Source organism: Prionailurus bengalensis, chromosome F2, assembly GCF_016509475.1.
Source record: "Prionailurus bengalensis isolate Pbe53 chromosome F2, Fcat_Pben_1.1_paternal_pri, whole genome shotgun sequence".
Taxonomy (NCBI): domain Eukaryota; kingdom Metazoa; phylum Chordata; class Mammalia; order Carnivora; family Felidae; genus Prionailurus; species Prionailurus bengalensis.
Window position 1 is genome coordinate 50044399 of NC_057353.1, and position 22106 is coordinate 50066504.

A 22106-nucleotide genomic window follows, 5' to 3' on the forward strand; every position below is an offset into this window, starting at 1 on the left:
AGACGTGCACTGAGCCACAGGCAGCTGCTAGGAGGTGAGAGACTCTGGACCGGCCGGAATCCTCAGGAGCCTTCAGGTGCCCAAGGTAAAAGACAAGATCAAAACAAGCTTAGTAACTGCCGTGCGGGTCCAGTTGGAGTCGCGCTAGAAACTAATAACGTCAAAGAAAAAATTGGTGGATTTGAGCCGGTTAAATTGTTTGAATTTCTGTATGTTCACACACACATGCACGCACACACGCACACACACACACACACACACACACACGCCAAAACACGTTCTAGGCATAGGATTATTGTTCTTAGTTGTTATCCATCCACTTAAGAGAAGCTCTAACGGTCCAGGTAAAAAATATTACCAACAATTCAAACAGTAAACACGAATGACTAAAAACATGAAAAAATGTTAACCTTTCTGCTGATTAAAAAGTGCAAAATAGGGGAGCCTATGTGGCTCAGTCGGTTAAGCGTCCGACTTCGGCTCAGGTCATGATCTCACGGTCCGTGAGTTCGAGCCCCGTGTCGGGCTCTGTGCTGACGGCTCAGAGCCTGGAGCCTGCTTCCGATTCTGTGTCTCCCTCTTTCTCTGACCCTCCCCCATTCATGCTCTGTCTCAAAAATAAATAAACATTAAAAAAAATTTTTTTTTAAAAAGTGCAAAATAAAACAATGCAATTTTTTCTATTGAATCGGCAAAGTTTATAAATGACTCTATTACATATTGAATTACTCACTCCCATTGTTCTTTATTTCCTTACTGATTTTTCTTACTTTTCTCTATGGTGCTTTATCGTCCGGCGCATTATGTATTTACTGGTTAACGCCTTCCCCCACTAGAATTTCAGCCCCATGAAGAACTTGAAATAACACTGAAATGCTGACATGGTCATCACTGAAGTGATGGAATGAGCTCTAAGATATGTTAAGGAACAACAGCAAGGGGCAGAGCATGATATAAAGTGCCTCGGGTTTGTTTGTTTTGTTTTTGTTTTACTTTTCTACAGTGTCAAACTTTCTACTGTGAGTCTATTATTCTCACGGTCGGAAAAAAAATGCCTTAAACATTTAGCATATGCACACGTGGACTTCCATAGGCAGGCGCCATACCTTAGCCTTGCTGTTCCAACAATGTGGTACGTAAACCAGCCACGCTGGCATCGGCTGGGAGTTTGCTGGAAATGCAGATTCTCAGGCTTGCCCCAGACCTGCTGCTATGGGTTGACTCGTGCACCCCCTTAAAGTTCACATGTTGTTTACGTCCTACCCCCGGTACTTCAAAAGGTGACCTTCTGGAAACAGGGGCCCTGCCAATCTAATCAGTGGAGACGGGGCCATTTGGGTGGGCCTAATCCAGTATGTTGGTGTCTTCATGAAAGGGGGAAACGTGAACACAGACGTGCACACAGGGAGAATGCCGCGTGAAGATGAGAGCAGAAGCTGGGGTGCCGCTTCTACGAATCAAGGAACAGCCGAGATTACCAGCGAAGCATGAGAAGCCAGGGAGAGGCATGTGCCAGGTTCTCCCTCACAGTCCCCGGAAGGAAGCAACAGCCCTCCAACACCTTGATCTCAGGCTTCTTGTCTCCAGGAGGCTGAGACAGCGAATTTCTAAGCCGCTCAGTGTGTGGTTCTTTGTCCCAGCAGTCCTAACAAACTAATATGTTTACTGAACATAATCTGTAGTTAGACAATTTCTCCAGGTAAGCATTTGCATATTGAAGTGTGAGAAACACTGCTGAGGGCAAACATCCTCACCTTGACTCTGTCTTATAAAACAGGGGTGAGGGGGGTGCCTGGGAGGCTCAGTCGGTTGAGCATCTGACTTCAGCTCAGGTCGTGGTATCACAGTTCATGGATTTGAGCCCTGAGTTGAGCTCTGTACGGACATCTCAGAGCCTGCTTGGGATTCTCTGTCTCCCTCCCTCTCTGCCCCCCTCCCCCCACTCACACACGCATTCTCTCCTCTCTCTCTCTCTCTCTGTCTCTCTCTCTCTCTCTCAAAAATAAATATTGAAAAAAAGAAAATAAAATGTTTAAAAAAAATGAGAATGGGGGAAGGAAAGGAGAGAAAGAGAAAGGAAGGGAGAAAGGAGGAAAGCCAAAAGACCCTAATAGCACAAAAGAGACTAGATTCATCACTTAGAATGGTGTTCTTGGAGAAAAATTAACTTTTGCTGTGGACTATAAACCTTGCTATTATGTTTGCTGAGCTATCTGTTAAAGATTGATTACTAGTTTTATATTAATTTGGTGCCTGAAGCCCAACTTTTAGGGGGAAGTGGGGACATAAGTTACATGGTCACTTCAAATAAAGTCACCCTCCTGAGCCCTTTCTGGTAAGAGGATTTCTGAATTAGGTCCATGTTGGCAACTGAGGGGCTCCTGGGTGGCTCAGTCGGTTAAGCATCTGCCTTCAGCTCAGGTCATGATCTCACGGTTCGTGAGTTCGAGTCCCTCATCGGGCTCTGTGCTGACAGCTCAGAGCCTGGAGCCTGCTTCGGATTCTTTGTCTCCCTCTCTCTGCCCCTCCTCCACTCACACTCTGTCTCTCTCTGCCTCTCAAAAATAAAGAAACGTAATAAAAACATTTAAAAAAAAAAAGGTAAAGGAAAGGGGTGCCTGGGTGGCTCAGTCAGTTAAGCTTCCAACTTTGGCTCAGATCATGATCTCACAGTTCGTGAGTTCGAGCCCCTCATTAGGCTTTGTGCTGACAGCCCAGAGCCTGGAGCCTGCTTCAGATTCTGTGTCTTCCTCTCTCTGCCCCTCCCCCACTTATTCTCTCTCTCTCTCTCTCTCTCTCTCTCTCTCTCTCTCTCAAAAATAAATAAAACATTAAAAATTATTTAAAAAACATGTTGGCAATTGAAATTCAAGTAAAAATTTCTTCCAAAGTATGCATACATGTTTTTAATGAGGAGAAATAAACATATTTTAACATCTCTCAAAACTATCTTTTCTATCTGAATTATGTCGTCATTTCTGCCATGGCCTAAATGATCAGCAGATAGGGAGGGCTGGCTTTAGCTTTGCTATGAAATGATCTGACCTGGTGTTGATGTTAGTGGAAGAGACCAGGAATGGCCCAGGTTAGAATACAGCTGGGAGATGACCTTCATAACCTTCCTGGCCTGTCCCTTTCCTGGTTTTCCCCTGATATTAAACATTTCTGACTGAAGTTCTATTCTGTGGGAAAATATTGCCTAAAAGAGCCTGGAGGTGTTAAAATTAAGTTCAGTACTTTAAAAAATTACACTTAACAATGTTACAATTCATGGATTACATATCATGAAAGGCTATTGTGAATGACTATAAAGGATTTATCATATCATCTTTATACGCTTTAAACATTTTTTTTAGTTTTTCAAATTGATAACTCTTCACAGGACTCCAAATTCAAAAGGTAAAAAGAATATGCAAGGAAAAGCCCCCCGCAAATTCTGACTTCCAGTCATCCAGGAAGCAACCGATATCACCAATTTCTTACGTGTTAACACTTGTTTCTTTTTTTAATAACTAAAACAAATGTTTTAGCTTATTTTTTGAGAGAGAGAGAGCAAGGAAGGAGCAGAGAGTGAGGGAGACAGAGAATCCCAAGCAGGCTCCACACTGTCAGCACAGAACATGACTCGGAACTTGAACCCAAGAAACCTGAGATCATGTCCTGAGGCAAAATCCAACGCTTAACCAACTGAGCCATGAAGATGCCCCTGTTTCTTTCTTTCTTTTTTTTAAATGTTTATTTATTTTGAGAGAGAGAGAGAGAGAGAGAGAGAGAGAGAGAGAGTCTCAGGCGCCCCTGACACTACCAGTTCCTTGATCTTGTACAGAGCAAGGATTAGGGGACTACATGGAAGAAATGGACCCCTCACTGGTTCACCTGGTCACTCCACCATGTCACTGCCACGTGAAGACTGTAGTCACAGCAGACTTTGGGATCAGCCCAGCTTCGCCAGGTCTCGAAGGCCTTGATGAGGGAACCGCCCTTCTGAGGAATGGCAAAATCAATGATCATGGTGGTGCCTCCTGCCAGGGCAGCCTGGAATCACAAGAGGGTTTCAACAGTTAGCCATCAATTTTTCAGCCGAGTCATTTATCTCCTGGAACGCTATGCGTTTGCAAGCACTTGTGGGTCCACGAAATTGCACAACGCTGCTGCCTGTTTAAAAGACCCAGAGGGACATGAATAGACTTTCCATAAATTGAAGTTTGAAGTGCTAAAATTGCTGGACTTGCTTCCGTAAAAAGAATGCCATGTCTGGTGAGAAGAAAGTGGCTGTGGCCCAAACAAAACAGAGTGAGGATTGCAAGGAAAAACCGAAATGGAAAAATGGAGAAGACTCAAAACTTTCTCTCCTCAAGAAGACTGTATTCATCACTGTGAAAATCCCAATGCATTAGCATCAGTCTCAGTGAACTGTGTCTCCAACTGCCTCGTGCTCCACACAGAATCCTGGAGACTCACGTGATGCCTGCTTCGCCCACATTCCCCACAACCAACTGGGGACCCTTCGTCTTTCCTTAACTCCCAACTGTCCCCTCTAATCCATCCCCCTGGTCCTGGTCCAGCCTCTTCTCCTCCTTCAGCTTGATCTTTATATCCCACCCCTTCCACAGACTCCTTGGTGCAACTGGAAGCACATTCCACAGCACAAATGTGACCACTTGACTCCAAGGATTAAAACCAAATGCTTTTAACCACCTCTGGACTGAAGTTGGGTCTTCTCAACATGGCCTACGAGGCCCCACGTGATCTGCCTCAACTCATATTTTTCTTGGCACATTACATTATATGACATTGCCTTATCACTAAATTTAAAAGTAAGTTGCTTAACCAAGCGTCTTTGATGAACTACTGAAATTGATTTTACTTAAATTAAATCACAGGGTGGTTAATGTGCTTTAAGTGTTGCAGTCAAACAAGGTAGGTGAAGAAAACAAACGTAGCCAGGAAGTATGGTGGTGCAGTAAAGGCACTGACCAAGGAGGCTGACGGACTTCAGGGCATAGAGGTTAGATTCAGCACCTGTCATCTGCGGCACCTGAGAGGCCAAGAGCCCCTCTCCCAGGTCCCTCCAATGGCACCCCCATCAGCCTCCCTGCAAAGCCGCCCAGACTCCATGTGTCCCCCCTGGTTTGCTGGCTCTCATCTTACTTCAATAGATTGTTTTTTCCTAAGTCACTTGGCCCCACTCCAATTCTTTTTGCTCTGAAAAATCTCACTTTTTGTACAGGAGCCTATACTTTGTCTCCACCTTTAGATAACAGTGCCTTATTCTTGGCAAACAATACACATTTGCATTTCTTAAGAAATCACTATTGGTGTAATGACAATACTAGGAAAAAAATCCTCAAGCGCTGTATTTTTATTTGAATGCAGATTAATCTTCTTGCCGTCTTCCTTCCTAACGTGTCTTCCCAGTGCGATGCGGTTATCCCTTGAGGATGAAGGGCATCTTTCTAACAGAAATGCTGTTAATTCAAGTGTTAGAAGAAAAGTACTTTTTTTAGTGCCTACTGAACTACAAAATCAAGCTTAAAGAACTATCCTTTCCATTCTTTCCATATTAAAAGCCTTCCACCTTCAGGATGTAGGCAAACTAGATATGATGCTGGTGGAAATAAAATAAACGGGGTAGCCACCTTGGAAAGCAGTGTGACACTTTTTCAGAAAGTTAAACATAGAGTTACCATGTGAGCCAGTAATTCTAATCCTAGGCATCTATGCGAGGGAAATCAAACCATGTCCACACAAACCCCTGTACACAAATATTCAGAGCAGCAATATTTATAATAGCCCCAAACCGGAACCAACCCACGTGTCCATAACGGATGGATCGACAGCAGAATGCAGCATGTGAACGCTGTGGAATATTATTCGGCCATAAAGAGGAAGCACTGACACATGCTGCGATGTGGATGAACCTTGCAAACGTTACGCTCGGTGAGAGAAGCCAGTCACAGATCACGTAGTATATGATTCCACTTGTACGCAATATCCAGGAGAGGCAAATGCTTAGAGACAGTAAGGAGAACAGTGGTTGCCTTGGGCTGGAGGGGTTGAGTCGAGGTGCCAGCTCACGGGCACGGGGCTTCTTTTTGGGCTGATAAAAATGCTCTAACATTGGTTGTGGTGATGGTTGCACAATTCCAGGAATATACTAGAAATCACTGACCTTAAATGTACACCTTAAATGGCTGAATTGTATCATATATGAATTATGTCTTAGTGAAATTATTACCAAAAAAAAAAAGTTTACTACATGTAAGCTATGGAATGAGAGGGGTGGGAGGGCCCACAAATAATCAGACAGAGGTTCTCCCATTCGGTGTTTATAGACTGCAGCGGGCAATGGAAATAAGAATAAATAATTATGATAAAATACTCAGTTTGTAATACCAGGTAGCAAGTATATTTCTACAATAAATGGTAGTCTAGAAATTGCTAAGGGGAGGTAAAAATTGCTAAGCTCCTTGGAAGAGGTCCCGGGGAAAGACTACTGGGAATTCAGAAGAGGGAAGGATGAACAGAGGCCAGAGGAGGCATGGATTTAAATTAGCGTTAGGACACACACGTGAAGTTGCCAGCCGGCTAATAATATCTAACTGGCAGTGTGTACTTCTAATGTGCCAGGAACTACTGACGTTCTGGATGTTCTAACTTTTGTAATCCTCTCACCAGATCTGCAGCAGGGAATATTATCAGCCCCTGTTTAGGGTGGAGGGAACCCAACACAGCACTACCAAATAACTTGACAGAGGCTGGACTGGAGTCAGGTCATCAGGTGCCAGGGCCTGTGCTCTGAGGAACAGCCAACAGCATGGGGGATGCTCTGAAGAAGGGCCCGTGAGGAAGAGCCAGCCCCTCAGCAGAAACTGGTAAGGGGCAGAATTAAGACCTGGACTAGGGTTAGAGCAAAGCGTTGGTTCCGACAAGAGGAAGGCTGCACCGTCAGCAGGGGTGACGGGAGTCCGTGAGCTGATTCTGACAGGGATGGCTGATGGTGGCAGATGAGGGGACACCGGAGGAAGACAGCTCTGGCGAGTGTGGTGTGCAATATCCTGAGTGTGAGGTGCTTGGGCACATGTGGACTTTGTGTATTTGCACACAGAAGGAAACACAGACCTGACGCTGAAGGCAGGGGAGAGTTGGGGCAGTCACCTTGGAGAGGATGCCAGAGGGGTCCTGAGGTTGGCCGAAATGACCCCAGGAGAGAGAAGTGACACAGGATAATCTAAATCATAATACATGTTCTGGAACATTCCAACACTTAGCACAAAAGCAACAGTACCATGCCCAGACAGCCATTTACAGTGGCTGTTTCTGGGTGGGCATAATTGCAGGTTGCTTTAATTTGCCTCTAGTTAAATTTTATTTTTAATATTTGCTAACTTTTCTATAACACAGCACAAGCTTTATAAGAAGAAAACAAGACTTCATGGACAGATGATAAAAATACATGCACACGCTAGGTAATTACATGGAGACTGTAGATAGTCTTCTTGCCAGACTGTAGATGTGGTGGTCAAAGGACCATCTACTAAAACAACAGCAGACCAAAATTCCTGGGGTTACAATTTGAAAGCTCCCCAATCGGGATTCTTCACACCTGCCCCACCTCCTTCATTACCCGGGAGCAGGAAAGGGAACCGAGAACCACCCTTTACCTCTTCTTTGTTGCTTCTGGTTCTGTTTCTCCTCCACTCTCTTTCTCCCTGTCCTCCCCCCAAAATGGGAACAAATTTCGAGAAACCCTAGTGAATGGGAAAGGGTGTGGGAAGATGTATGGACAACAAAATCTACCTGTTACCAAACCATCGGGGGCATGAGCCACTGGCCACTGGGATCCCGCTGCCACCCTGGGTCCTGGCAAACAGGCGCCAGCCACTGTCTGCACCCCAGCCTCCTCTGAACCTCTTTTTTTTAAAAAATAATGTTTTATTTATGTTTGAGAGAGAGAGCGCAAGTGAGGGAGGGGCAGAAAGAGAGAGGGGGCAGAGGATCTAAAATGTGCTGACAGCAGCCAGCCCGATACGAGGCTCGAACTCATGAACCGTGAAGTCATGACCTGAGCCAAGTCAGACCCTCAACCGACCGAGCCTCTTTTTCCCCCTCATCTCCTGATCTCCCTGGTCTGTCTGGTTACCCATGCTCCTTTCACTGCCCAAAGTTATCTCAAATCCTTGAATATTATTTCGAGACCTGAAATGGCCCTTCCTTGTTCTACTGGATCTGGGGAGTCGTGTGTGTGCCAGAACTGAGGATGTACAATCCCAAGTCGAGGTAAAGGAGATGTGCTCCTCCTAGGAGGTATTTGCCTCTTCATTTTTATTTATTTATTTTTTTGGAGAGAGAGAGAAAGAGCAGGGGAGGAGGCAGAGAGAGAAAGGGAGAGAATCTTAAACAGGCTCCACACTAAGCAAGGAATCCGCCACGGGGCTCAATCCCACAACCCTGGGGTCATGACCTGAGCTGCAATCAAGAGTCTAAGGCTCAACCCACTGAGCCACCCAGGCACCCCACTATTTGCCTGTTCAAAGAAGGGCTTGTGAATGCCCAGGCCTGGGTTAAGCATCTTATTATACACATTAGCTCGTTTAATTAAGACTTTCTACAGTCTGGAACAGGTTGGAGTTGTTTTTCTTACTTCACAGTTGAGGATATGGGGGCTCAGAGACGTCGTATGATTCTCCAAGGCAACACGGAGGGGCACAGGACTCTGAGGTAGGTAAGTCTGACACTCAGCCTGCTCTGGGCCTCAGCCCTACGCCAGCTGGTTCACCTGAGCCACTCTTCCGTAGAGTGCGATCCGATTTCCAGCCAGTTGCTCTGGTCATCAGTGAATCATTACTTGGAGAGAGGCACAGGTTGATAAAACGAATCAAACACTTAAGAAACCAAAAGACTTACGAAACAAAACAACTACTGTCAAACTGTGAATTGGAAATCCACAAATGCAACAGAACTTTATTTAGCTCACTAGATGTTCGTCACTGTGACAATCACTGTGGAAGTAATGCGTCCCTAGAAAGTCTACAAGGAAGGGCTCCACACTGCTCCTGCTTCCCCTTCACAGACCTATTGCCCCTGGAATAATCTCCTTGATTCAACAAACCGACCGGTCAGAACATCACATTCCCAGCCCACCTCAGGTAGCCACAGCGTCTGTTTAACTGCTTTTATCATCGGAGGCTTTTAGGTTCACGTCACAGATGTTCAGGCTTTACCTAACATTTGAGGAATGGAGAGAGTTTAGGAAGGGGAGGGAGAACCCATAGAGGGTGAAAATTTCTCTCATATTTCTGTGTGAACCTCAACTGTCTCCTTCGTTTTTGCTGCTGATAGACTTCACGCCACTTTTATTTGTCAGAGAGCCAAACAAAATGTATTTACCTTATCTAATCTTGGCTCATAAATCAATTCTTTCAGCTCCTAATTACTTTGGCTGTTCTCCCTTGAAAACCTTCCAATTTATCTAAAGCCTTCTTCGGGGTGGGGGGGGAGGAGGAGAGCATGTGCTGTATCAGGTGCAAATGTGATAGAACATAAATTGAGATAAACTCCAACAGCGGGGTCACAATATTATATAACACAAGATTCTATTTAAGAATGTATTAGGTTGTATATCACTATTGAAGGCATCCCAAGCATCGTCTTCCTTTTGATGGTGTCACCGAATTTTCATTTCTAAGCTCATCCTGGAACCAATGAGTTTGTCTTATGAAAATCAATCATAGGACCTGCTTAATCAACCCAAGTAAAGCAGAAGGAGATGGAAGAGGGCAATTTGAGCCTTAGGGAAGGGGGCTGAATTCTCAGCTTTCCTATAGTCACCAAGATGTATGAAAACAAACTTCAGGATCCCAATTTATGTTCCGATTCCAGAAGCCCATTTGGCTTTGTAAAGATGTCCTCTGCACTGCCGCTCCGTGCCCGGCTCCTCGTCTCCCCAAGTCCGAAATATTAGCCACACCATCGTCCATCCAATTGTGCAAACCAGACTGAAGAGTCACCCTTGACATTTTTCTCTCTTCTTCTCAACATTGCCAAAGCCAACCCATTGGCAAGCCCAGCTCTTCCCCAGGCTGCCTCCTACATCGCCCGTGAATCTCCTTACTTCTTGCGTCTATACCTCCACTGCCCAGTGCCATCTACATCCTCTGACTGGACTAGAGCAGTAGCCTCTTCACTGTCACCTTGTCCCTAGCCATGCTCACCACTTCTGATCTTATATTGATTTCCCTTTTGCTCTTACGATGGAGAAAACACAATTATTACACATCCCATAAGGCTGAAACTTTAGCTGACTTCTCTGTTTGCTATAGAGTCACCTCCCTTCCAACCCATTTGACCCATTTCAATGACACTGTTCCTCCCTCTCCTTGGCGAGCTCTGAGCTCCGTTCTACCTCAGAGAGAGATGTCACTCCTGCTCTTTCCTCCCCAGCCCCTCCTCTACTTGGTCCAGTGACTCTTAATCCTGGGTACACACCAGCATCATCTAGGGAAATTTATCCCATCCCTCAGAGATCTTGACTGGATGGATGTAGTTTCATCTCTGTATGTTCTGTGCCTGTTACAGTGCCTGGTACACAAATATTCTTTAAATGTTTAAGGGAATGTTAAAAAGAAAAGCACAGGCCCAAGAGGGAGTCACTTATGCTAGCTAGGGCAAGTCACCAAACCAGAGTTTCATACCTAACCTTACCGCAGTCTCAGCTCTGCCTCAGAAATGTAGTCAGGAATTTCCTGGTTGGCACCAATGAAGTAATCTGTCATCTGGACCCTCTCCATCCCCCAAAGTAAGATCAGGTAATCTTCAGGATAAGACCCCCTGCCCTTCCCCCTAAGAGAGAGTGACCTTTCAGGAACCAATCCTTTCTTTTCTTTTGCTAAATAATTTCCCTCTCCACTCTCCTTCCTATAAAAACCTTCTATTTTGTAAACTACTTGGAGCTTCTTTCTACCTGACAGATGGGATGCTGCCTGATTCATGAATCGCTTAATAAAGCCAATTAGATCTTCAAATTTACTCAGCTGAATTTCTGTTCTTTAACAGGAGAAAGGAAGGGAGGGATCAATGAATTTCCTCCAGTAGCTATGAGATGGAGTAATTATGATGATTCACTTTTCCAATAGCAAAATGAGAAAGCAGTGTAATTTGCATGTTAATGTGACATTTCATTTCTTAAAAATATTGCTAGCCCTGGCCATGGAGCTTTCTGGATCCTTCTATGAACATGTTAATGTGGAATGTAGACTGAGCGCATATGAAAGCTGAATGCTCAGTTTTCTCCAAAGCTCATCACCTAATCATTGTTAATTAACAGATTAGAATCTATATTGGCCTCAAATGACTTCTTCCTTCCTTCTTTCTTTCTTTCTTTCTTTCTTTCTTTTCTTTTCTTTTCTTTCCTTCCTTCCTTCTTTCTTTCTTTCTTTCTTTCTTTCTTTTCTTTCTTTCTTTCTTTCTTTCTTTCTTTTTTCTTTCTCCCTCTCTCTCTTTCATTCTTTCAAGAGAAGAGTACACAAGGGCAGGGGAGGGACAGAGAGAGGGAGAGAGAGAGAGAATCCCAAGTAGGCTCTGCACCATCAGTGCAGAACCTGATGTACGGCTTGATTTCATGACTGCACCATGAGGTCATGACCTAAGCTGACAGCAAGAGCTGGATGCTTAACCAAATGTGCCACCCAGACACCCCAAGTGATTTCTTGTTTTATAAAAAAGATGACACTTTGTTGTACTTTAACTTTTAAGGTCTTTGTTTTTATGTGTGAACAGATCCTCAGGATTCAGGAATTCATGAGTATCACCATATCAATTTCTCTAGTACTTGCAATGAAACATAATTGAAGAACTGAAGTGTCCTCCCTCAATTTGTTACTTGACCTATGACAGGAGAAGCACAAAGTGGAAGCGAGCAGTAGACTCTGGGCAGCTGCTCTCTTATCTGCTAAATAACTTGCTCAGAAACATAGTTTGTGATGCAGCAAGCCATTAGGACTGGTGACCTGGCGAAAGGGAAAATGCCAGACCTTAAGCATTCACTCAAAAATAGTCACAATCATCAAAGTTAAGCCCACAAGCTCAAAGTCTACTGTATATAATTTATTATGAAGGCCAACATACATTAGAGCCCCATATGCCTCTAGTCTGTCTGCCATTGGGAACAGAGAGCATGGTTTTCATCTCTACCCCAACCACTGTGCCAGTCACTTTGTGGGTGTCCAAGAAATATTGTTGGCTGAAATAATAAAATCTAATCATCAACTTGAAAAATCCTTAGTTTAGGATCATTCCATTTTATTTTATTTATTTATTTTTTAATTTTTTTTCAACGTTTATTTATTTTTGGGACAGAGGGAGACAGAGCATGAACGGGGGAGGGGCAGAGAGAGAGGGAGACACAGAATCAGAAACAGGCTCCAGGCTCTGAGCCATCAGCCCAGAGCCTGACGCGGGGCTCGAACTCACAGACCGCGAGATCGTGACCTGGCTGAAGTCGGACGCTTAACCTACTGCGCCACCCAGGTGCCCCAAGATCATTCCATTTTAAATTGTGGTGCCAGGGTCCAGAGTATGCCCCTGTGGCATAAAAATCATTTTGAACTGAAGGTATTTAAGAACAGGTGTGTGAGAGTGTGTGTCTGTGTGTGTGCGAATACCCTTATCTGCCTAAAAGCAAAGCCTCCCAAAACTCAACTGTAATAAATCCCCTTCTAGGAAGTTTCACCACCAGGGAAGATTGACTCTTAACACCTGAGACTAGAAACTTGCACCACACCTCAATAAACCTTGTCACAAACCATCATATTTGCCACCGATTTTCTTAAGAGCCCATCTGTTTTTCCTAAAAGTCATTTGTTTCCCCATCAGTGTCCTCTCTATTCCTCCTCTTCTCTTATTAAGAAGTCATTTATGTTCCCATACATGCCCTCTCCTTTCCTCTCCCCTGTTAAGGTGGTATATAAACCCCAAATTCTAACCACCTCTTGGGTCACATTTTTCTGTGAACTTGCATATACCTGAATTTTAAAGATCTGTCTTTTCTCTTGTTAATGTGTCTTTTGTCAGTTAATTTGCATGTCCCAGTTACTAAACATAAGAGGATACAGGAAAACTTTTTCCTTCCTGACAGTAGCATCATGGAAACCTTGATTTACACACTACTTCTGTTGGACATTAAAAACCCTCAGGCAAATGAGGAGGAAACATGCAGTGGAACTGAAAAGCAGGGAGAACTCAAGTATGAAAACTGTAAGAAGGTAAGTCCTAGATTCTGTCAAGTTCAGCGAAAGAATTCCTAACACACAACACCCTTAATGGGGCCCTATTTAACATCAAGCGGTTTCTAATTAATCTTTGAGATTTTTTTTCTTCCTCTGATTAGTGCAAAGATTAACTTTGTAATCAGTAAAGAGCTACTCGAGAAAATCACAGAATTATAAACTCTTAGAGCTGGAGCATGCAAGCTATTAGCACAGGAAAAGCATTCAAAGCTCAGCTTCACCAGCAATGAAAAAAAAGCTCGTTTAAAAACATTAAGAAGTTCTGTTTTTCCTATTAAATTGGCATTGATTTTTTTGTTTAAGGCAGTAGTTACAATTAACCAGGATTCAGTGAAATGAGAATTGTAACGCGTTGCTCATGGGAGCATGAACTGATCTGGGTATATGTATTAAACTCCTTTAAGATCAATCTAAGACTCTTTGGTCCAGTCATTTCACTCTGAAGGGTGATTTCTAAGTCAATTATCAAGAATCCGTATGATAATTTATGTCCCAACATTGTTACACAAGCAAAAAAACAAAAAACAAAAAAACAAAAAAACAAAAACAAAACCCCAAGAACCTAGAAACCACCAAAATGTCAACCACTGAGAAGACAGGAAGGGAGCTTTTAACAGTTTATGAAACAGGATGAAAAACGGGTAGCGTAGTTGAAGGAAGGATGAATTGGTTCGGAACATGCTGAGTGCAAAGTGCTTGTGGGACATCGAGGTTGTGATATCCTGAGACAGGCGGAAATAGCAACCTGATGCACAGAGACAAGAACACAGAGAGAAAGCTGTGAGGCTTAGCCTTGGCGAGGACAACAGGGCCCCGGAAATCACATCCTCCAACGGCAGTTAAGGTTCTGGGGGAAATGTGTAATGAATGAGGCTGTCTCCAGAGAGCACGCAAAATTTAGTAGAAGGAAAAATGTGCGCCCCAAAGAGAAAACCGTGAAAATACGGGAAGCAAGATGTTAAACATTATAGGTGATTTAAATATTTTTCTTTACGTTCAACTGTATGTTCCTTTTTTTTAAAAAAGGCAGTTATTCAAGCAATATATATTGAGCAACTATAACGCTCCAGCATTTTCCTGAGGGCTGGATAATGAATAATATATATTGTTTTCATTACTTTCACTTTTTTTTTTAATTGAGGTTGTTCTTCCAACCAAGGCATCATTATATAGATAAGGAAATGTTAACAACTCTGAGAGAAGAAGTGACTTGCCCAAGGTCACACCGTCAGCCCACACAGCTTCCAAAGCCCAGCCTGGAGCTCCCACAAGCAACAGAGAAAGGGATCTGACCTGCGACCAAGTTTTCTGAAGTGCAGTTCTACAACGTAAAGAAATTCTATAAATACACCACACACGCACGCTTAATCATACACCTTCCACTGCCTTATTATAAGCAATCATCTTGATGGCAATTTACCAAAAAGTCCCAGAGCAAAGCGTAATTTCCTTTCTTGACAGTTTTGAAGACTTTTGTCCTACAAAAGAAAAAGAAAAAAGTGTTCTGTGTGTTTTCCCAATTAAAAAAAAAAAAAAGATCCTTCTATCGGCTACTGATGCTGCCAGATTTTTTTTTTTTAATTTTTTTTTCAACGTTTATTTATTTTTGGGACAGAGAGAGACAGAGCATGAACGGGGGAGGGGCAGAGAGAGAGGGAGACACAGAATCGGAAACAGGCTCCAGGCTCTGAGCCATCAGCCCAGAGCCTGACGCGGGGCTCGAACTCATGGACCGCGAGATCGTGACCTGGCTGAAGTCGGACGCTTAACCGACTGTGCCACCCAGGCGCCCCTGCTGCCAGATTTTTAATGTGAGCCCACCCACTCCAAGCTGCATATGTCTGAATATCTATATCTATCTATCTATCTATCTATCTATCTATCTATCTGGAAACTGGCCAGGCTTTCATAATTTACTCTCTTATCACAGGATATAGTAAAAGCAAAGTCGTAATTCCTTCAACTTTACCTAACTCACAATATCCATTTGCATTTTAAAAATCCCATTGTTTTTCCTCATGGATATTGAATATTGGAAAACCACTGTACATCTAAGTATATTTCAACAAAATGAAATATGATTTCTTTAAAGCAGAAAATTATTTCCATTAGTTACATCAGATAGAAAGCTTTTACCTGTAATTAAGTAAATCAATTCTAGGCTTGAAACCCAACCTATGCCATAAATTAGACTTACAAAATATGTAACCTTTGGTTGACCTATATTTCATTTTTTAAATTGGGCCCCATCACAATCTGGTGACCAATAAATAGAATACCATGAACAATATCCCTTCTATGTGTTAGATATTATAAATGATCTGCCTGGTGCATGCAGAAAGTAAAAAGCTATTGGTCTTAACATTTGGGGCCCATCTCCTGAAAGCATAATATATCATTTCTACTTTATAGTTTTCTGTATGCAAGGTACCCATTTCTTACCCTTAGAAATGACGCGGCCATAAATTCAAGTACAAATGCCTCACAAACCGAACTCCTGAAATGTGTATTTATTTTGATAACCTTAACTGCCTCCAGCTTTGGGAGAGTGAAGAGCTACTGTATTTCTTAAGGATGACCCTGCTTTGTTTTTGAGAAAAGCCATCTCACATCGGCATGTGACGTACCCAGCATTTTCATCCCAACACCTGCCACATGGACAAACCTAAACATCACACGTTTTCCCAACAGTTTCAGAAAGGAAGTGAGCCTAGTAGGTAGGTAAGAGCTCTAGCAATGGCAGGCAGTAAGGAATCTGAAGAGCCACTTGGTCACTGACTGGTGTGTGGCCTTAGGCAAGTGACTTAAATTTCAGTTTCCTCAGCTGCAAAATGAAAGAACGGCCCCTGAGATTGTTGGAAGATGGTGGACAACTTAGCACAGTGCCAGCACATAGTAGGTGCTTGATAACATAAACATTATGTAATGGTATTAATAAGATTTTTTCAAGATTAATATACAACCCAATCAACATCTACAAAAGATTTCTTTGCCCCTATTTCCCCAAACCAGAAACTCCACCAACACTGCCTTGGGAATTATGAAAGACTCTATAAAAGAGGGCAAAGTGAGTCAATAATGTTGTCCTTCCAGAACTCAGGCCAACGCTTTAATGCTCCTGTGTATCTGTGTTTACCCATCTGGAGTCTCCTCTGTTTTGGGGGGCAGGAGAGGTGATCTCCTAGGATCCAACTGATTTTGAAGTAGACTTCTGTAACTTAGTGTCTTTGTGAGGACTGTTTTCGTGTTCAACATGAATTTAGCCTTTACTAAATCTTTGACCTTAACATCTCTGACCATATTGTTTTCGGTTTAATTAAGATCCTAAGCTCATGAAGAACATGTGTCTGTTTAATAGCTTGACAACGTTTAAATACAGAGATGCCTAGAGAATCAGCTGGTGGATAAATTCTTTCAGATGTTGATGACTATAATATTGTGATATGCTTCAAAGACCTTCCTCTCACAATAGAATTGCACATCTCTCCATGCTAGGAATCCCTGAATGGCCAAAGAACGACAGACAGAAGACTAAGAACCACCTTCCAGGGCCTTGGGGCACACACGGATGATCTTGAGAAAGCGAAGGAATGTTTCTCCCCCACAGCATTCCAACCCCGCATCCTGGCTGCTTCTCATTCTAGAACCTTGCTGAGAAAAAGGAAGATGATGTGGGGAAATGACACTAGTGGTCCTGGCAGAGGGCCAGAAAGAGCGGCTCTGCACCTGGCAAATGGGGGTGTCAATGAATGTCCTGCCTTTAGCAAAGCACTTTGTTAATGATGAGCCTGTGGTAACAGAAAGAGTATGTACTGTAACCAAAAACAACAGGTTGCAAATTATGGGCAGGTATGCACACAGGCCCATATACACATGCATAATACCACCTCAATTATGTAAAATAAAGCATATTAGAAAGCACAAAAGCAATATACGGACACAGGAGTTGTCAATGGACTTAGAGATTATGGGTACTATTTTTCTTTCTACTTTCCTAATACTTTTTTTCCAATTTTGTACAATCATGTATTGCTTTTATATATGAAAAATTCACTTAAAATGTAAAAAATAAGTTTAGGAAAGTTTAGTTTTAAAGTAAAGGGCAAAATGAATGTTCACTTTTCCCCAACAGGAATGATATGTCCCACAAAACACTTTGACCACTGCCCTGATGATAAAGGTTAATAATCAGTAACTAGGAGTAAGCTTTCCAAACATCGATGTGAACAGCCTGCCCAGACCTTTCTCTCTGGATCAAATTGTTCTTTTTTTCTATTAAACACTGTGGTCAATCATAGATGATTGAGAAATGTGGACAGTGTGTGTGTGAGGAGAATAAAACTATTGGAAAGAAGTTAGTAAGGTAAACGAACTACGGCTCAAACTACTTTGAAAGCCTGTACAATTAATATCTTGACGAATAGCCTGATTTGTTTCACACACAAGAATTTAGGCCTTAAGGATATCAATACCTTCACCCCAAAATGCAAGCCTCAAGGAGGGTATGGGCTTAGCTTTAACCAAAGTGCTGAGTGGGGTTGTAACTTTATGTAGCTGTAAGGCAGCCCAGTTTGTCTCCAGATCTTATTTTCAGGAGCTTTGGAGAAACGTTCAAGGTTCTTTTCATTGAGCAGAGCCTCTAGGCCTTTGTGTCTAGAGAAACCCAACCCTCTCCCACCTTGGTTTGATGATCTGATCCTCCTGCACCATCAGCCAAGCCCCAGGTGCTCAAGCATCAAGAAAGAGGTCCATATTCTGTATCTCCTGGGCCAGCTGATTAAGAAGAAATGGGGCCAGGTTGCCTGGGCACCCGTGTGAGTGCTGGGGAGACCATTCCTGGAATATTTCTCTTCTAAATTCTTGTCAGGGGGCGCCTGCGGGCCTCAGTCGGGTCAATGTCTGACTCCGGATTTTAGCTTGAGTCATGATATCACAGTTCCTCAGTTCAAGCCCCCCACATCCGGCTCTGTGCTGACAGTTCACAGCCTGCTTGGGATTCTCTCTCTCTCTCCTTCTCTCTGCCCTTTCCCTGCTTTCTCAAAATACATAAACATTAAAAATAAATAAATAAATAAATAAATAAATAAATAAATAAATAAATTCTTGGCAGGGCTGTGTCTTTTCCACTGGAGGGTGGAGGCAAAGATTGTGGACCCAGTGGGCTACCAGCCTGCCCAGACTTGTCATCCACTACCCAGCATACGCTGCCTACTTGGAGTCAGGCAGTATCTACTAGGGGAACGGATTTTTCATTTGGTTTTGGCTGGGGGTGGAAGATGGGGAGAAATGGCTGGGGGTGCCCGGTAAACAGATTCTAGAGATAGTATGGAACACTTGCGGACTTCCATAGGACAGCAGCGACAATGGGGAGGGCGCAGGGCAGAGAGGGGGTAGTTGGGGAGTATAGGGTGCAGAGAACTGAGGGCGAGAGGATAGGCTGACTTAAGCGTGTCAAATTACCCAAAGCGAGGAGTAGCGGGCGTGTGGCTTGGCCTAAGCTGGGGGGAAGCCAGCGGGAAGGGGCGCCTGGTAGAAGGGCGCTCGCAAGGGACCGTCCACCCCGGCCCTACGGCCGCTCGGTCGCGGCTGCAAGGCTCGCTTCGGCCCCGCGGGCCCCTCGGCGCGGCGCAGGCGGCGGCCCGGGGGCTCCGGGGCAGCTGGGGGAGGCCCGCGGGCTCGGCGGGGCACCCGGGGTGCAGGGCGCGGCGGCGCGGATACCTTGGTGCCCTGGTGGAAGTCGTCCACGGACCGCGCGCCCATGAAGGGGAACTGCATGTGCGTGTGCGTGTCGATGCCGCCGGGCAGGACCAGCTTGCCGGCGGCGTCGAGGACCCGCAGGCCGGCGGGCGCGCCCCCGGGCGGCAGCAGGTCGCGGCCGAGCGCTCGCACCACGCCGTCCTCCACCAGCACGTCGGCCACCTGCGACAGGTCGTCGTTGACCACGCGCCCCCCGCGGATCAGGAGCCGCGACGGCGCCGCCATGGCGAGGGGGGCAAGGGCTGCCGACTGCGCGTGCGGGGTGGCCTCCTTCGCGGTCCCCGAGGGCGGCCGACGGTCTTGGCTCCGGGACCCCAGGGGAGCGCGCAGCCCGGGTGTACCCGCCAGCCCGTTTATCTGCTGGCCGCGGGGGCGGGCTCCACCCCGGGAGGGCGAGGCTGGCGCTGGCAGGCTGGAGCAGGCCGGCCGCGCTCGGTCACCACCCCGACTGTGCCGTCGTCCCGAGACTAGGGGTCCGGGGCACTGGGAGGGAGAGTCTTGGAGTTTTAAGCGTTTGTTTTCCCTTGTAAGAAAAGGCACTTTGGGGAAAGAAATCCACCTTATTCTGCCCCTTAAAGACGAATGTGCCTGTCCCAAGACACATAGACACACGCAGTCTCTCTGTCTCTGTCTCTGTCTCTGTCTCTCTCTCTCTCTCTCTCACACACACACACACACATCACCTGCAGCATCAACAATGAAAATACCCACGCCAGAAGGAACCACTTGATACTTGATCTGGATTTCCTTTTAAAAATATTTTCTATGAGGAGCAAATCATCACACAACCCCAGTAATTGGCAGACACGGAGTGAAAGTTCGGAGTGAAATATTTAATCTCTTTGAAACTAAAGCGGTTTGGTATCAACGATTCTCCAGATTTTAAGGATGCAATAGGTACCAGCAAGTTTTTCTTGGAAAATAGCAAGTAATGTAACTCTAAAGATCCGGGTTTTTAGTCCGATTTTTCACAACAGTGGTTTAGAGGTCTTCTGTTAAGTCTTTCACCCTCTTGGGTCCTCAGTTTTCTCATACATAAAACTGAGATATTTGTTCTCCCCCTCCACCCTTCCAGACTTCTTTGAGAAGCGGATATGGTGATGGATGTGAATGCACCTTAATAAAATGGGAAATACCATAGAAACCTAATGAACAAATACTGGCTTTGTAAGGACTGACCATGGAGGGGATTGAGTGGGCGCGGGGGTGGGGGGTGGGGGTAAGGGATAAAGATAAATATCATCTTGTCCTCAAGGAGCCAGCCAATGGTGACACACATTCGATATTTCAATAGATGACAAAATATATAAAACAGAAAATTCTACCTTTGAGAGAGGATAAAGATAAGAGTTTGGGGGAAAGGGAGAGTCGACTTCTGTCTTGAAGACAATTGGATCTAGAAGATTCACAGAGAGGTATTTGAACCAGGATATAGAGGACACAGACATAAAGAGATGAGGGGTGGGGAAAGGAATGGCATGGTAGGCCATGGGAACAGAGTATGTAAAGGCACAGAGGAAGGATGGCAAAGTTGAGTCTGATAGAGCTAGACAACCTTGGACCAGCCCTGCACCTTACGGGGGAGGAGGAGGAAGCAGAGACAGAAGAAGGGTAGTCAGAAGGGGTATGGGAAAGCAACGTGTGAGGGAAGACAGCAATACAGAATTCAAGAAGGACAGCAGAGCTGAATGCTGTAGAAGGGTCGGAGAGTGTGGTAGACATCTGCTGTTCCAGCACCTGTTCTTGTCCTTATTCTGCTAACAGGCCCTGGAGTTTCTCTGTGGGAAATCCTTCACCCAGAAGGAGTCCTCACAGTGATGGGATGGGCACGTGTCCCAGGCCACCTGACTGTGCCCAGTGAGAGCAGATTCCAAGACTTTTGTTAGATGGAGCAGATGGGGACCTTATTCCTTCCTGCTGGACTTGAACCTGGAAGGTTATAAACAAGAGGCTTCTGGGAGCCGTGTAGACAACACAGGGAAACAGTCCTGTGAACAGAGCCAACACAGAGGACGTGCAGGAGAGATGGAGAGAGGCTGGTTTCTCACGACATGGTTGGAGCTTCTGGAACCGCCTGTGCCTCAAGTCCCCCCCTCCTCTAGACTTTCCACTCTGTGGCAGCTGGTTGACTTCGGGTCTTCTGTCACTTTCAGCAGTCAACTGACAGAGACTGGGAAGATATCTTTTGAGTTTAAAGACAAGGCGGTCACATGTGACCTCAGGGATGGTGTTTTCAATAGTGGAATGAACGGTATCGTTGCAAATTTCCTCATCTCTCAGATTACACATACGTCTAAGTGATTAAAAAATTAGAAAGCCTCAGTAATTTCAGATTCCTGATTTGGCCATCAAGCCAGAAACAAGAAATCCAAGAAGGTTATGCAATTATTGTGAAAAGGCTGCTGTGTAAAGGTGAAAGGAATAATGACAAATGTAATGAAACTCCTGTAAACTATCCAAATAACACACCACCGTAGGAAAATAAGACGGGGTGTCAGGGTGGTTGCGACATCCTTTCTGAAACTGTCCAGGTGAATGATTTCAAAGGTTTCTTTATTTTAGATACTTTATTTTATTTTTTTTAGTAGAGTCTTTTTCCCTCTTTTTTCCCTTTTAATTTTATTTTAGAGAGAGAGCTTGATCACGAGTGGGGGAAAGAGGCAGAGGGATAGAGAAACACAGAGAGAGAGAGAGAGAATCTTAAGCAGGTTCCATGCTCAGCATGGAGGCCAACATAGGGTCGGTCGATCCCACAACCCTGAGATCATGACATGATTTGAAATCAAGAGTCTGATGCTCAACTGACTGAGCCACCCAGGCGCCCCACAGAGTCTTCCCCCCCGCCATGTTTATTAATTTTTGAGCAAGAGAGAGAGAAGAGAGAGAGAGAGAGAGAGAGAGAGAGAGAGAGAGAGAGAGAGAGCACTCATGGGGGATGGGCAGAGAGAGACAAAGACAGAGGATCCGAAGTCAGATGCGGGGGTTGAGCTCACGTACAGTGAGATTATGACCTGAGTCGAAATCAAGAGTCGGACGCTTAACCGACTGAGCCACCCAGGTGCC

General features: G+C 44.7%; 1 protein-coding gene across 2 annotated transcripts in view; it reads right to left on the bottom strand.

The window, feature by feature from the left end:
• DPYS (dihydropyrimidinase) overlaps positions 1-19377 on the bottom strand; it is an 81190-nt gene extending 61813 nt beyond the window's left edge. The window contains exons 1-2 of one of the 2 annotated variants that reach the window (XM_043601581.1): positions 19005-19377; positions 3877-4035 (exon numbers count right to left, since the gene is read on the bottom strand). In XM_043601581.1, the coding sequence (XP_043457516.1) occupies positions 3877-4035; positions 19005-19268 (423 nt within the window). In that variant the 5' untranslated portion in view covers positions 19269-19377. The remainder of the gene's footprint in view (positions 1-3876; positions 4036-19004) is intronic. The other variant, XM_043601580.1, reaches the window with a different exon arrangement.
• Between the last annotated feature and the right edge of the window lie 2729 nt (positions 19378-22106).